Source organism: Bathycoccus prasinos (assembly GCF_002220235.1).
Source record: "Bathycoccus prasinos genomic : Chromosome_1".
Lineage (NCBI taxonomy): Eukaryota > Viridiplantae > Chlorophyta > Mamiellophyceae > Mamiellales > Bathycoccaceae > Bathycoccus > Bathycoccus prasinos.
In genome coordinates this window covers 1088337-1104000 of record NC_024008.1, presented here as the reverse complement: position 1 = coordinate 1104000, position 15664 = coordinate 1088337, and the positions used below count along the sequence as shown (strand labels likewise).

The window sequence follows — 15664 nt, the reverse complement described above, 5'->3', positions numbered from 1 at the left end:
TTTTTGTATCTAAAAACTCGTGTTTGTGAGGATTTTTGAAAAGAGTAAAAAATACGACTGGGAAGCGCCAGAAAAAAAAAACATATCTATCTCTGTCTATCTCTAACAAAACAAAAACAGTACGCGATGATGTTTACGACGTGGACGGGGACAACGACGACGACGTTACGCGCGAGGACGACTTTGAGGAGGAGGACGGGAACGGCGCAGAAGAAGGTGACGACGAAAAGAAGAGGAGCATCGAGGAGAAAATCGTCGTCTGTTAAATTTTTTTGCTTGAAGAAAACAGCCGAGCTCGACGTGGCCACGGGCATAGGCATCGAGAAACTCAGATCATCAACGACGAGCGATGGAAGAAGCGGCGGCAAAGTCGTTGGCGCATCGACGACGATGCGACGACATTTTCCTCCCCCCATGCATTATTCGTCCGAGTACACGCCCGGGATGAGTGTCGTTGGAGGGGTGTTCTTGGCCACGAGTTTGGTGACGAAGTATTTGACAACGGGCGAGGCGATTGGAGTGTCTGGTTTGCACCGACATCTTCGAAAACCGGCGTTTTTGCTGGGGTTGTTGGTAGGGACGCACGTGCTCTTGAATTACGCGTTGGACGTGAGTTATTTACTTCCCGACGGCGGCTTTCAGTCGGTACAAAACGCAGCGCGGTTAGGTTTTGCCGGTCTGTGCGTTGGCGTCGGATCGGCGTGCGCCGGCGGATGCACTTCTGGGCACGCGTTGAGCGGCGTCGCGAGACTCTCGAAGAGAAGTTTAGTGGCCGCGAGCATATTTGTGATTGTTGGCATGATCACCGCGAGCGTTTTCGATACCGCGAGTGCGATGGATGTGGTGTTGATGATTCCTGGAAAAAGGACGTGGGACTTGGAACTTTTTTTCGAGAAGATGTTTTACAACGCGGATGTAATCGAGCCGTGGGTTGCGAGAGTGTGCTACGCGGTATTCGTCAAGGCGAAAACTGCGTTGACTTTCGTGTTGATCGCGCTTCCAGTCGGATCGATCGTCGCCGGTTTGTACGCGTACTACCAGTATATCAATGGTAATGATCCATGGGAAGAAAATTTTGAACGTTTGCGGACGATAAGAGAGACAGAAACGCCAGAAGAGAAAAAACGCCTTTTGGACGAAACGTTTCACGTTAAAGACGAAGAAGAAAGGCCACCTCCCGTACGTGATATCATATCGCGGGGAGCTTTCATTTTGTGCGCCCTCGCGTGCGGATTTTTTGCCATCGCAGCCGCAGAAGCCGAGAGTGCTTTTCACACGTCTAAACTACTCTTGATTTGGCTTTCTAGTTTAGCGTTTTATGCCATCGTTACGCTTGTTGGTGTGTATGGAAAAAATAAACGCCTTCGCGCGTGTACGAAATCCCTCGCGAAAGCGGTTTCGGGATCTTTGTTTGGACTGGCGCTTTGTGTCGGCGGGATGACCGATCCGGCGAAAGTATCTGCCTTTCTCTCCGTGAACAAAAAGACGTTCGATCCGAGTTTACTCGTCTTTCTTTTCGTCGCGTTGGCTTTCGCGATACCGATTTTTGCATACATAAAAGGTTGGAAAGCCTGGAATGTGTTAGAGAAAAAGTACCAAGACGAAGGCTTGCGAATGAAGCGCTCGTTCTTTGGAGACGAGCTCGCGCAGCCTGATAAACCAAACGAACCTTTCGAGTGGAGAATTTTAGTCGGTGCCTCGATCTTTGGGTTGGGATGGGGTCTCGCCGCGTTGTGCCCTGGTCCCATGTACGTCAATTTTTCCGCCGCCTTATTCGACGGTTCCCTTCAATTCGATAAAGGCATCGGTCTCTTCTTTGCGACGTTCATCGCTGGGCAAACAATGTTTCGAACTCTCGCGCACGCGTTGAATATTGACGGTAAGATAAACTCAACGATTGTTATGGAAGAAAATAAGGAAACGCTCGCGCGCTTGGATAAAGCCGACTCGCTCGAAGAGCTTCGCCGTTTGCTCTCGAAAGCGCTTGGGAGCTCCGAAGACGCCGTCGTGAAAACTGTGGCGTATTCCGAAGGCGATCGCTCCGTTATCCCTTTAACGAACGATGACGACGTGCTCGTGATGTACGCGACTTGGGAATCAGAAAAGACAGGTCGAGATCGTAAAGCGCGTTTGAGGTTTTATGTGGACAAGAGCGAGGAGGAGGAGAAGACGTCGTCCCCTTCGAAAGAGGCGAAGCGCATGGCGCCGCATGGCGCCGAGAAGAAGTAATAAACTTATTCTTGCCATGGTTTTAATAAATATAAATGGAGTTTACATACATGTTTTACATTACATATAGATCTTAGTGTCCTAGTGCAGTAGTAGTTTACTCGCTCAAAATACGAGATAGGAGTCATCGAGCTCGACGCTCAAATCATTCAAATCCACATTTTCCGGCATATTGGTGAGAGACAAAATTTCCTCGTCGTCGTCGCCGAAAGCGTTCGCATTGAAGAGAGGATGTTCGTTTGCAACCGTCGTCGGAGAGCCGTTACTGGATCCACCGTTCGCATTCGCCGAATCAGCCGCGATTGCTCTGTTTATCTTCTCAACCTCGTGAGCGCGGAGTAAATCCTTGAGCGAATTTGATTTCGTGAGTTTCAAACCGAGCGGCAACTGTGGCGCCGGGCCGCCTCCGGCGGCAAAGTTTTGTTGTCCACCTTGTTGGTACAACGCGGGCGAGCTGCCACTTCCGTTGGGATTTTGATAGTGCAAATGCGAACCGTGATGATGCTGTTGATGATGTGGATGATACGGATGCGCCCTGTGCACCGGAGACCCGTTCAATCCAGTCGTCGTCGGAAACTGCGGCATCGACTCAACGCGATGGAGATGACCTTGCTGCTGATTATGTTGAGGATACTGCTGATACTGTTGCATGTGAGGAGGCACGTGGTGGTATTGCTGTTGCTGCTGATACTGAACGTGATGTTGCTGTTGCTGAGGCGGATGTTGGTAATATACGACGCGTCCGGTTTGATCAATATAGGATCCGTGCTGTGGTTGTTGTTGATGTTGTTGACGATGATGATGATAATAATACTGTTGTTGATGATGATAATGGTGGTCACCCGGGCCCGGTGCGGGGAGGATGTGCGCCGGTTTGATCGCCAGACGTCGCTGCTGCACTTTTGACTTCGATATTTTTGCGCGTTGCGCTTTCGGCAAGATACCCACGTGTTGTTGTAACGAAGGCATGCGAGCCATTGGATTGTGTGGTTGCTGCGGCTGCTGTTGCGGCTGTTCTTGTGGTTGCAGCGGCTGTTGTTGCGGCTGCTGATACTGAACGTGCTGCTGCTGCGGCTGCTGTGGCTGGAACTGTGACTGTTGGTACTGAACATGTTGCTGCGGCTGCTGCTGGTACTGTTGTTGCATCGAATGTTGTTGCTGGTGATGTTGCTGATGCTGCTGATGCATCGATTGTTGCTGTTGCGGGTGCAAAGGAACTAACTGATCAAGTCGATGGAGTTGATCGAAAGACGAGCTAAGTTGGGCGTTCGAGGCCGCCGCGCTCCATGCTCTGTTCCCAAACTTGCGTTGCGATCGTTTACCTTTCGTCTTTGAGGGCACTTTAACAACTGCTCCGCTAAATTCGTAGCTGTTGTTGTTAATGTCGTTGTTACCGCTACCATCGGTCTTATTGATAGCCTCTTCGCTCCCCGACGCCTTCAGCGGCATCATGGTATCTTCGCTCGAGTCATCAGAACCGTTGTGTCTGTTCTGTTCTGCCCTGATCGTCGTTGGTCCTAAAATCCTCTTATTGCAGGGCATAACTCCCGACCGCCTCAAAACTTCCGCCATTTTCACGTTTCCGGAATCTCTCAACATGTTTCGAACGCAGTGCTGCCATAAATTTGCCGAGTTTTGTCGAGCTAAAGGAATGCGAATCACGTCGCACACGCCCTCTCGGATGGCGCGAATGACAACGTCCTCTTCCTGTTGCTTCGTCGCGGCGTCTTCCTCATCGCTATTGTTAGTATTGTTGCTACTATTTTCGTTTTCGTCGTTGGTGATGGCGACGGCGGCGGCGGCGGTGGTGGTGGTGGTGGTGGTGGTGGTGGCGGTAGTCACGTCGGCGTCGATTTTATTACTGTTATCTGCTACCGGCGAGGACGACGACGTCAAATGAATCGCTTCTAAACGATCCATGGCGTTTCCTTCTGCCTTTGCGACTAATGCTTTTGCTTCTTTTTCCGCCTTATCTGCGTCTTCGTCTCTTTGCATCAACACCACTGGAACTTTCGCGCACAATTTCCTCAAAGTCGTCTTAATCTTTGCTTTCTTCTTCTCGATGTTCGTCGTGCTCCCGCCGCCGCTGTTATCGGACCGCGGTGGACTCTTATTACTCGCGTCGTCTGAATCGTCGTCGTCGCCGCCATTCCTACTCTTCGCTTCTCCGTTACCGTTGTTCAAAACCTCAAAGCTCTTTTCGTCCTTCTTTTTCTCCCGCGCATCCGTCTCTTCCCTCAGCACCAGCCGCATCATCCTTCCGTCCAGTAAAGCCACGTCAAAGGTTTCCTTCGACGCATCTTCCACGCACTTTTCCAGCGATTCCGATCGCGTGACTGTTCGTTTAACGAGCAAATGAATGAGGTGTTTTTTAGAAAAGGAGAAGAAAAAAGTGTGTCAATTTATTATAGCGCATACGCTCGCGCAAAGAGAGAGAGAGTTACAGGGAGAGATCGTCCTCGTCACCCACTGAGAATATCTTCTCGTCCATATCCAGAAATGATCAGATCTGATCTGCGGTAAACTCCGACCACCTTCCCGCGCGTACGTATGAATGTGAGATGTTCTCACCGCCTTGGAAACGTTCACGGACCATCCTTGCTTCTGGGGAACCTTTCTGTCCGTTTCGAGCGCGAATATGCTCATCTTTATCGCGGGAAAGCGACGCGATGATGATGATGATGAAACGAGCGGAAAAATCCAAAAAGCACGAGCGCGCGTAACCGAAATTTATAATCTAAAAATCCGCTTCGTAAACGCGCGCGTAACGACCACACGCGACGAGACGATGCGCTCACCTTCGTAACACAAGGATTCTAACACTTCTTTACTCTCCGAAAACGTCGTTTCGTCTTCCGTGACGAGGACAACCTGATGATGAGAGAACGGATATATTTGATGGTCAGAGATTGATTTTTAAACGCGGGGGGAGCAGTCCCCTCTCTCTCGATGAGACGATGATGAAGCGGAGAAAAAAAGAAACGCACCTTTAAACCTTTCGGGAACCCGGGTCGTAAACTTCGCACGAACGTCATCACGTCCGCGCCGCCCATGGCGATTGCAGACCGCGCGCCGGGCATGTTGTGTTCTTTATCTGTGTGTTATAGTGTGTGTTCGTGCGCTCGTCTTGGAGACTCTGGTGGGAGAGTTTATCTGAAAACTTTTCGAAAGAGGCGAACGCTCTCTCCGTACTACGAAAAATACTCTCAAAACGAGAAGATATTTCAGTCGTCTCGTGACTGGATATGTGTTTCGAGAGATCTTTCCGTCAGAGAAGGCGTGGTATTGGTGCAGAAAGCAGCAGGCAAACAACACAATAAAGAAGAGAGTTGTTTGTTCTTTCTTTACTCGTTTGGGGAAAAGAAACGCCTCCTTTTCGTGGCTCTGTTTGTTTTGTCCTCAGAGAGAGAGAAGAATACACACGTATATAAAATGAGGACGACGTCGTGCACCACCACCACTTCCTACGCGTCGTGTTCTTTCCGCGTTCGACGGAAGAGGACTTCGACGAAAAGAAATTCGATTCGATTTTTCTCGACGGTATCGTCTTCGTCATCTTTCGAAAGAGATGACGACGACGACGCCGTGGCGACGATGGAGCGGAAAAGCAGCGGCGAGACGTCGACGTCCTCCTCTTTTACGATGACGACAACGAGCGTCACTTTGAGAGAAGACAAAGAAGAAACAAAAGCGGTGAAAACGTTCAAGATGAGACAAGGCAGGCACGCTTCGTTTTCGGCGAAAAAATCCGGCACGGTGCACGTGCTCGAGGTGTCGGATCCTTCGAGAGGGTTACGAGAATACATGAGCTTACCGGCGACGTCGTACTCTACTTTAGACGGAGAAACGGTGAAACGAATAGACGACTGCACGTTCGAGTGCACGCTAGGGACGCTCTCATTTCTTGGGTTTAAGATTACGCCGACGGTCACGGCGAAGGTGGACGTGAGGCCGAACGGCGCGGGGCCGATGATTTCAGTCGAAGAGGCGACGATTTCGGGGAGTAAGATTGTGGAAGATGCGAACGAACAGTTTCAGTTGAGTTCGGTGAACGACGTGTCGTGGTTTGATTCCGCGACGGAGGAGTTTCCGAACCAGAAAACGATTCAATCGGATACGACGGTGAGCGTGTATTTGATCGTGCCGAGGTGGTTTCCGTTTACGGTGAAGAGCACGGAGAGGACCGGGAGGTTTGTCGTGAATCAAGTGGTTGGTCAAGTTGTTCCGAGATTTTTGAAACAGTTGAAAGCGGATTACGAGGTGTGGAGTTTAGGGGACGATTCGAGGAAAGCCGTGTGTGAGGGCGGGTTGTTTGACGTCGATCAATCGAAAAGCAATCCGGAGATGTGCGACGTATCTTCAAAGGAAGAAGACGAACAGGATTGAGAGATCGTTAGTATTTTTCACGAAAGTGAATTTAAGATGTTTTAATATTGACATTATTATTATTTGCGGCAGCGGCGTGTGCATTGTAAAACTTGAATAATAATAAGGTGTCGTTACGTTCTTTCTTCTTCTTTAACTTCTTCGACGATATCGACCGCGGCGTTGACCGCGTCCAATCGCGACCAGTTTCCGTGCTTGTCGACTTCAAACGACGCCGCGCTCGTACTAATATTCTTGTTCTCCCCATCAATTTTTTGAACGAGATACAACGCGTATATAAAACTCAGCCTACGAAAGGCGAGCGAGGAAACGTAGAGGATGTACGCTTGGAAAACGAGCATGCAACTATCCGCGATCGCTTCTACTCTCGATTTTTGAAACGCTTCTCCTCCCATGGAATATAAACTCGCGTACGCTTTCGACCAAAACAAAAGAGCAAACAAATTACACACCTGTTCCGCGTGATTCACAGACGATACCGTCTGTTCGCGCACCTGGTTTGCCGTTTGTCTCAAAAGTATCGCGTGTAACACGCATAAAACCGCGTTGCCTATAAACTCTACTTTTCGTCTCGAAATCATAACCGCGATAAAATACGCCGAAGAAACTAACGGCGCGTACGCGAGCGTCTTCAAACGTCTCCGCTTTTCGGCGCAGTCCTCGGTTTCCGCTAACGAACAGTCGCGTTCCATCGCATCGCTCGCGGGAACGAATATCGATTCAAAGTAATCGATCGCTTTTACGAGCATTTATATTTTCAAGTGTATTATTATTCGCGAGAGAAGGAAGAAAAAAGAAAACGAAGGAGAGAGAGAGAGAGAGAGATCTGAGCGTTTTTTTTCTTTTTGGCTCAGAAGCCAAAACAACGTAGTGCTAATCAAAAGTTCACGCGCGCACTCCGCGCGCCATGAATTCAGAGAACACCATTCACCTTGTCATCATCATCGCCAAGAAGAAACGAGAACTCTCATTCGTGACTCGCTCTCTCTCTCTCTCTGTGTTCACTCTCTCTCTCTCTCTGTGTTCTTGTTGTTGTTGTTTGTTTTCACTTTTCACCCACAAAAGTGGGCGTTAGATACAAAAATAAAAACTCTCTTCCCCTCCTCTCTCTCTCTCGTTTTTGGACGAAAGTATACGCTCATCATCGGCTCAAATGATACGATTGTGTAATCAAAGGACTCCACGAGTACTTCATAAGCAGCTGATACGGGTAGTTTCCGTTTTTTTTGTCATCATCGCCGCGCGTTGTCTCTTCTTCGTCCATACGAGAGAGAGAGAGAGAGAGAGAAAAAGAAAGAAAGAGAAGAGCGCGCAAAAACGACGGACGAAAATTTTGTATCTCACACAAAATACGCGAAACGTGGAAAAAAAACAAGGTGTCGTTGCCGCTGCTGCTTTTCTGCCGCCACTCGAGAGAGAGAGAGAGAGAGAGAGAGAGAGAGAGAGGCTCAGAAACACGTTGCATAATCACGCAGTTTTCTGTCATACTTCGACGTTTACTTATTTTGCATTTTTGTTGATCATCATCGCCTACTAAAGGGCGATCGATTTTAAAACGAGAGCAGAGAGAGAGCGCAGACTGAGGTTTAATGAAGAGTGAGAAGACTTTTCGCAGACGAGAGAAAAAGTACAAAAAACAAAAAAAAACATCAAAAAACACTTGAAAGTAAGTATTGAGCGCTCGGGGAGCTTCCACGAAGGAGTAGTTAAGCCCACGAACAAATGCTTCTCACCGGGTACAGGAGAACTGAGTGTGCGTGAGTACACAATTATCCGGACGACTTTGTACACGAGTGAAAACACTTACGGTGAGTAATGTGTAGATTGGAGTTTGAAGTGTAAGGGAAAAAAAGAGCATGCCTCGTCGTCGTCCTCCTCTCTCCTTCCTCCTCCTCCTCTCTTTCCTCTTCGTCTCTCTCGTCTTCTTCTCCAACAAAAGCGAGAATAAGAGGCATACTCTCGAAGATTTCGCGTTTGAAACATCGCAAGAACTTTTCAGCGGGACGTGGAGAAACGTCGTCGCCTTTGATTCCAAATCCATCCGAGAGAGGAAAGAGCGATTGGCGAACGTGTTTCATTTAGGGAACGCGGACGATTTTGCGAGGAAGAGAAGAGAGGGAGAGGAAAGGGAAGAAGAGGAGGAGAAGGTGTCGGTGCCTTTGTTGACAACGAACCGGGCGGAGACGAGGAGTAGCGACGACGACGACGACGGCAACGCGCGTTGATAAAGATGTAGAAAGAAAGAGTAGAGTATTAGGGGATTATGTGTTAGATGTTTTTAGATATTTCAATGTTTCTCTCTCTCACTCTCTCTCTCTCTCGTCTTCAGTGCGTATATAAACGAAGTTTTTTGTGCGTCCGTAAGCTCTTTTTACTTACTTACCTGGGCGAGTGATCGAGCGCATCCAAGACGCGCGCGCGCGCTTGATTTCTTTCTCACGCGAAAGGCGCGCTCGATCGACCACCGACGATGGCGTTCGTAACGTTCACGGCAACAATCGCTCCGACGAGAACTCCAGCTGCTTTCAAAAGGTTCTTATCTTCCTCGGATAAACCATTTTTAAACGCTTTCGCCCTCCTCCATAAGTCTCGAAAGCGTCTTCTCGCGTCTCGCGTGAACCTTCGCCGCGCGGCGCCGGCCGCGCGGCGAAGGTCTACCGCCGCTTTTCGTGCGTTGCGCAAGAACGCGCGCACTTCTGTTCTCAACGCTTCCAGGAATGATTTCTTCCTCTCTTTCTTCTTTTCTTCCCTTTCGTCTCTCTCGTCAGAAGAAGAATGCTTCGAATCTTCGCCCAAGTCCGAAAACTCTTCTATTTCCGAACCACCACTCTGATCCTCCGTTCTTCTCCTTCCTTTCGTCGTCGTCGTTGTTTTCTCCGAGACGACGTTTTCTTCTCCTTCGTTTTTTCCCGTCCTCGTCGCAACGGTACCCCCAATCTCCAGCGACGCCGGCGGCGAGAGCGACAGTAATCCTCCTTTCTTCCTCCTCAAAGTCTCCTCTTCGCTCTCGCTCTTCTCCTCCCGCATCGTCCGTTCGTTCTCGTCCTCGCCGCTCGCTTCCGATTTTTCCATCACGTCCCAAGACGACTCTTCCTCTTCCTCTTCCTCTTTAATATCTTCGGTAAAAAAAGTTTCCTCTTTCATGTCTTCTTTGTGGTCCTCTTCTTCTTCTGACGACGGCAAAGTCTCCTCCTTCTTTATTTCTTTGTCTTCTGCGCCTTCTTTATCGTCACTTGTTGCGCGTCTTCTTCTTCTCGGCTTTACGCCTTCTTCTTCTTTCTCGGACATCTTACGTGCGCCCTTACGTTGTGTGGGAGTTACTCGTATTTTTTGCTTTTAAAAAAACTCACAAATATTTTTACCTCTTTCCTCTCTGCTCGTGTTGTCGTTGAGAAGCGCTTCGAACGAACTCGCGAGCAGCTCGCGTGACTGTCCTGAAATATATAACACAATTGCTTCTCGATGCGTCTGATCGAGTTAGATGTGATATAATTGCGTTTTAGTACGTTTGGTATTTCATGCGTTTATGAGAGTGTTTTGACTCGTATTTTTTGGTAAAAACCACACTCTTTTCCACACAAAAAACAAAACAATAAAACGATGAGAAGAGCATTGTCGTTGTTGGAGAAAACCTCTCGTCGTAGCAGCATTAGCGGTAGTAATAATAATAGTAATAATACTTTAGCAGTAGCTCGTCAAAGCGATAATGCTTTCTTCTCGGGCAGAAATGGTTTTGGTTTTGGAGAGAGGCGCGCGATATCTTTTCTTCTTCAGAAGAGAAATGGCGATTGGAAAACACCTAATAATAATAATAATAATACTAATACGAACGCGTCGTACTCGACGAAAGGTCGGCGCCAATCCGCGCCGAAAGGGTTTACTCCACCGGCCGCGATGGCGGCGAAAGCGACGTCGAATAATATCAACTTTAACCCGTTTCAATCGAGCTCGAACGCACTCGCGGAACCGTATCGAGGGAGGAGGAAAATGCCGAGCTCGATGACGAAAATACCTCGATATTTATACGATATCGGCTTGAACAAAGCGAAGGACATATATTGCACGTCGAAAGTGACATCGGCAATTAAAGGGTTCGATTTAAACATGTTTAAGAGAGATGCGTCGATATTGTACGAGGAGATATCGAGAGCGATTGCGAATAACAATTTGTCCAGTTGTCGCCGAGACGTGAGCGATAAAGTGATGCAAGAGTTGAAGCAAGAGCAGAAAAGAAGGACGAAGAACGGGTGGTCGAGGATTCGGTGGAATTTGAGCGAAAAAGGGGTGGAGAACGTTTCCGTGGTGCAAGGACGGATGATGGCGACCAGTCAGGACTTGACCAACGCGTTCGCGCAGTTTACGGTGAGGTTCGAGAGCAGACAAGAGTTTGGCGCGTACGACGACAACGACCGGTTAGTCGCCGGGGATTCCGAGGAGGTTGGGGCAAATTTGAAGGTTGTAGATCATTGGGTGTTTGAGAGAGGTATAGGACCAATTCACAAGACGAATTCGAGGTGGCGGTTGTGCGCGAGACTGATCGTAGAGGAGTGATTTTTGAATGGGAAGATGAATTTTCTTGCATACGCGTGGGTGCGCGTGTGTGAATTAGGAGTGTATATTAATTGATACTATGATCTCATATAACATGCATTCATTTTCAACCAATCGTCGTCTCTAAGTTAATATCAATCCTTGATAGTAAATGCGGAATGCTACTCGCCACGGCTCCAAACTTCTCGGCGTTGTCGTACAACTCGAAAATCGGTACCGCCACCAACTTGCTCGTCTTTGGCACCGCAAAGTAACACTTCTCCGGCAACTCCACTAAAAACACCTCCAACGTTTCTTTCGGTTTCGTAACGTGCGGTGGCAAATACGGGTACATTTGCGGCTCGAATCCTATCCTGTACCACGTGGACAACTGATCTAAAATGTCAAACGAGGCTCTCAAATTCGCCTCGTTCGATTCGTTCGGCGCGGCTAATTTGTTCGCTAACTTTCTCTTCAACCCTTCCGTGGTCCCTTCCCCGGCTCTTAACCTCCCACCAGGTAACCGAAACGTGCTCGTACTCGCGGAAAAGTGCTGCCCAGGTCTGTCCCACTGCGACGCCGGCTTTCCGTCCGCCGTTCGCTGCTGCGCGCCCGGAGGCAACGTCGATTCTTGCAACAACAAGACGTGCGGACACCCGTGCTGATTCACCACGCACACGCCAGCCACGGACCGTCTCGCAATCCCTCCGCTTTTTTCGTACTGCTCTCGAATCCTTCTTAATCTCGCATCTTTCGCGTTACTTTTTTCCTCCTCTTCTCCTCCTTCTCCGCCTTCTTTCTTCTTCACCACTTTTACGCCAAACGTGTAATTCCCCAACGAGTGCACGTTCAATCGTTTCGATTTGGACAGTATCCCTCGCATGGAGGCCATTTGTTGTCGCAGTAAATCATCGTCATCCATCGCGTTCGGATGACCACGACCACCCGCGCCTCCCAAAGCGCCTTCTCCGTGCTCCTCTCCTTCTTTCTCCTCTCCTCCATTAACAACACCTTCATCAAACATTCCCCCTGCATCATCATCATCATTGCCGTCTTCCTCTAACGCCTTCTCGTGCGCTTTGATGTCCTCGAATTCAAAGTCTTCATCCTCCGAATCCTCATTTTCGTCACCACCACCACCATCGTCGTCGTTTTTGCCGCTCATTTGTTGTCTTCTTCTTCTTCTTCTTTAATGAAGCCTCTTCTTTGTGTTGTCTTCTTCGCGTTGTCTTCTTTGTGGCAATCGCTTTTCCTTCTAAAGTTTTGTCTTTTGCAATTAGGTTTTAACACCCTAAATTTTCAATTTCAAAATGTGCCTCTCCAAAAAAGGGAAAAAGCGACAAAAAACAACTCCCTGCGCGCGCTCGACACACACGCTACTTTCGGGGAACGACAACGCCCGAAGAAAGACTCGCGATGACGACGACGACGATTCGGAGGATTCAGACCCCCTCGTTGTCGTCGTCGTCTTCATTTTTTTTGCGGAGGAGGAGTAGGAGAAGGAAGAGAGGAGGGAGACAGCAACAACAACAACAAACCAATTCGTTGGTCGTAACGGCAACATTATTCTCGAGTCACGGGCGCTTTGTTGTTGCGAGAACTGACGAATGCGCGTCGTCCTCGTCTGTTGGCGAGAGTAGTGTTGCGAGTAAAAGGCTGCCTTCTTCAAGAAGAAGGAGCGTTTTGATGAGCCCCCCGGCGAAAGCGGCGTCGATAACGCCGTCGGATGATTACTTGGACGGGGAACGTTTAAATTTTTACGCAACGACCAAAACGACGAAAAACGCTCCCGACGACTGGTTGAATGCGAGCGAGAAGCGAAAGAGGAACATTTTACTCCCTTCCTCTTCTTTGGAGGAAGAAGACGCGGACGACGACATCTACCAACTCACGAGAGAAGACGAGAGTGTGCACGAGGAAATGTGGCTGGAAATTATGGAAATAGTGGCGACGTTTGGCACCATCGGCGGCGGCATCGCCGCCGTCGCGCTCGGCGAAGTGTACTTGTGTTCGCTCGTCATCGTGTTACCGATACTGGCGTTTTCGTTGAAGAAAAAGAGGGAGACGAAAGTGAGAGAGAAGACGCGGATGCGATTGATGCAGTTGAAAGAAGAGTTGATGGTGGTGACGAGGAATAAGACGACCAATGCGACCGTGATGAACTTATCCTCGCAGTTGCAAAAGAAGAACATGGTCGCGCTCGAGTTTGCCATTCAAAGAGCTTTGAAAGAAGATGGCGCGGAGTTCAGCAAGAAAATTGACGCTCGATTAGACGCGCTGGAAAGGGCGATGCAAAGAGCCGCGGAGAAGCAAGCGGCGAGTCAACGAGATTCCGGTGCCGTGGCTGGGATGTTAGCCAGGGACGTCGCGGATGCTAGGATTGACCAGAGAGAGAATTTTAAAAAAATGTACCGCGAGTTGGAAGAGGCGACCAAGTTATCGATGACGGAAAACGAACGAACGAGGCAACAGGTCCAGAAAGAGTTGGAAACGTTGTGGGAGCTGGTGGAAAACGTGGAGAGGGAGATTTCCGGGGTCAGTGACGGCGTTGGAGAGCGGTTGACGATGATTTTAGAGGCAAGAGCGGCGGAACAGAAAAGGTTGAGAGAAGAAGAGGAAGAAGAAACGGAGAAGAAGAATCCGTTTGAGAACAAAGCGATTGCTGAATTCGCGTTTTCCGAGGAGTTGCAAAACAGAGTGGATGAGATTGCAAAGCTCGCAGACGCGGTGCAACGCGTGAAAGAAGCCATCGACGCCAGAAACGAGGCTGAGCTCGGGAACGAGCTGATTTCAAAGATGGACGAGAGTCAGTGGCAAGCGCTCGGTTTGCGATTTGACGCGCTCTCGGAAATGGCAGAAACGACCGCCGAGCGAGTGGTTTCGGAAATCAGTGAATCGATCGAAAAAAAGAGAGGAGTGTTTTTGAGCGATGATGATAGCGGTGATGCGAACGCTGCGATGATCAATGCGATGAAAATGGGCGCGAACAAAATCATCGCCGCCAAGGAGAAGGAAGAGTCGTATTATTCGTTAGATCTGGACGATGATAGCGTGGACGATATGAACGAATCGAAAACCGGATTTGAGCGCGCGTTGCGACGAACGGGAAGCGTTGAAATGGTTGCAGAAACTGTGAAAGCCAGTAGTGATGAAGATAGCAGGCGAAGGCAAGAGCCATCGGCGTCCATGCAGACGAGGATGGCGATGCAACAACCGACGACGTCCACATCGGAAACAAATAGTAATAGCAACAACAACAGCAAAGAATCATTTAGCAGCAGCGTCACTAGCGATGCTCCGATAAACGCCCAGCCTGGCGTAACGAAAGAAAGCGCGTTCGAAAACATGCAAGCGATGCTCAGAACGGAAGAAGTAGAGGAAGATATCTTCGACCCGTTCGCCGGAATAGCGGCGTCCGCGTCGGAAGAGTCTTCAGAAGTCACCGCGAGTGCAATTAGCGAAATAGTCACCGACATAGCAGATGCCAAGAAGCAAGTAGATCAGAAAGCCCAAGAACCGATCGCGTTGGCATCGTCGTCGTCGTCGTCGTCGTTCGACGAGAAAATCGCTTCGGGTTTAGAAAGCTTACGCCAAGGCCGCAAGCTCGCGCGAGCGGCTGAAGACGAATCGGCGAAACCTGCGGTATCTTTGGAAAACCTCATGTCCGCGGAAGAGTGTTTTGCGAACGCCGCCAATGACTTTGTCGTCGCCGTAGAAGTAGAACCGAGCGCAGTTTCAGCGAAAGGGAATCTGGGCAACGCGCTTCTCGCTCGAGGCGTCGCGTTGCGAGCTTTACGAGATGCCACCGCCGAACGCGTGTTTGGTTCTTCGTCGAAAAAAGGTGCATTTGGCGGTTTAAGTGAAGAAGACGTGCGCTTCTACGGCGAAACCGCCGAGGACGCGCTCGTGGATGCCGGCAAATACTTTCGAGCCGTCGCCGTCGAAGACCGCACAGCAGCGGCGGCTGCGGATGAAAATGAGCAACAAGCCTCTACTTCTTCATCGTCGTCGGTTGCCGTAATCGTAGCGCTCATCGCCTGGGGACGAGCGTTATCGCAACGCGGTGCGCTCGTCCGCGATGACGCCGAAGTTTTCAATTTATACGATTCCGAGGAGGAGGAAGACGAATCTGTCATTACGAGTAACTTGGCGGACGCCTCGAAGTTGTTCCTCGCCGCGGCGGAAAAGCACCGAGCGGCTATCGAAAAATGTGCCTCGGCTGAAGAAGAACAAGGAGACGCTAAGAAAACCAGCGCCGCCAAAACGCTCATCCAATCCAGACGCATCGAAGCCTACTGTCGCTGGGGCGAAGCCCTAGAGTCTGCCGCAGAGTGCGAGTTCGCACTCGGAAGCGGTAAAGAACGCGAACTTTGGACGGCGGCGAGCGGAGCGTACGGTGAGAGCGAACGCCTCGGTGAAGAAAGCGGCGCCGCCACTGCCGGCGTCGAAAGGTGTGAAGCAAAGCTCGGCGAAGATTTCGAATAATAAAGTATGAACCGGAGGCGACTACCTAAGCACC

General features: G+C 49.6%; 8 protein-coding genes across 8 annotated transcripts; 4 read left to right on the top strand and 4 right to left on the bottom strand.

Moving 5' to 3' along the window:
• Positions 1-126: 126 nt before the first annotated feature.
• On the top strand, positions 127-2229 carry Bathy01g06070 (Pc13g08050; the record flags this gene model as incomplete). The annotated part of the gene is made up of 1 exon (XM_007515386.1): positions 127-2229. One exon carries the CDS (start codon positions 127-129, stop codon positions 2227-2229), a length of 2103 nt encoding a protein of 700 aa, XP_007515448.1.
• A 105-nt stretch (positions 2230-2334) lies between these two features.
• On the bottom strand, positions 2335-4482 carry Bathy01g06060 (predicted protein; the record flags this gene model as incomplete). Its single annotated transcript, XM_007515501.1, has 1 exon — positions 2335-4482. One exon carries the CDS (start codon positions 4480-4482, stop codon positions 2335-2337), a length of 2148 nt encoding a protein of 715 aa, XP_007515563.1.
• Positions 4483-5280: 798 nt separating this feature from the next.
• Bathy01g06050 (predicted protein) lies at positions 5281-6615 on the top strand (the record flags this gene model as incomplete). The annotated part of the gene is made up of 1 exon (XM_007515745.1): positions 5281-6615. The coding sequence occupies one exon, from the start codon at positions 5281-5283 to the stop codon at positions 6613-6615; it is 1335 nt and encodes a 444-aa protein (XP_007515807.1).
• A 113-nt stretch (positions 6616-6728) lies between these two features.
• On the bottom strand, positions 6729-7307 carry Bathy01g06040 (unnamed protein product; the record flags this gene model as incomplete). The annotated part of the gene is made up of 1 exon (XM_007515642.1): positions 6729-7307. The coding sequence occupies one exon, from the start codon at positions 7305-7307 to the stop codon at positions 6729-6731; it is 579 nt and encodes a 192-aa protein (XP_007515704.1).
• A 1744-nt stretch (positions 7308-9051) lies between these two features.
• Bathy01g06030 (unknown protein) lies at positions 9052-9903 on the bottom strand (the record flags this gene model as incomplete). The annotated part of the gene is made up of 1 exon (XM_007515079.1): positions 9052-9903. The coding sequence occupies one exon, from the start codon at positions 9901-9903 to the stop codon at positions 9052-9054; it is 852 nt and encodes a 283-aa protein (XP_007515141.1).
• Positions 9904-10509: 606 nt separating this feature from the next.
• On the top strand, positions 10510-11166 carry Bathy01g06020 (predicted protein; the record flags this gene model as incomplete). The annotated part of the gene is made up of 1 exon (XM_007515439.1): positions 10510-11166. The coding sequence occupies one exon, from the start codon at positions 10510-10512 to the stop codon at positions 11164-11166; it is 657 nt and encodes a 218-aa protein (XP_007515501.1).
• A 106-nt stretch (positions 11167-11272) lies between these two features.
• On the bottom strand, positions 11273-12310 carry Bathy01g06010 (Cleavage and polyadenylation specificity factor subunit 5; the record flags this gene model as incomplete). The annotated part of the gene is made up of 1 exon (XM_007515762.1): positions 11273-12310. The coding sequence occupies one exon, from the start codon at positions 12308-12310 to the stop codon at positions 11273-11275; it is 1038 nt and encodes a 345-aa protein (XP_007515824.1).
• Positions 12311-12561: 251 nt separating this feature from the next.
• Bathy01g06000 (predicted protein) lies at positions 12562-15630 on the top strand (the record flags this gene model as incomplete). The annotated part of the gene is made up of 1 exon (XM_007515643.1): positions 12562-15630. One exon carries the CDS (start codon positions 12562-12564, stop codon positions 15628-15630), a length of 3069 nt encoding a protein of 1022 aa, XP_007515705.1.
• Between the last annotated feature and the right edge of the window lie 34 nt (positions 15631-15664).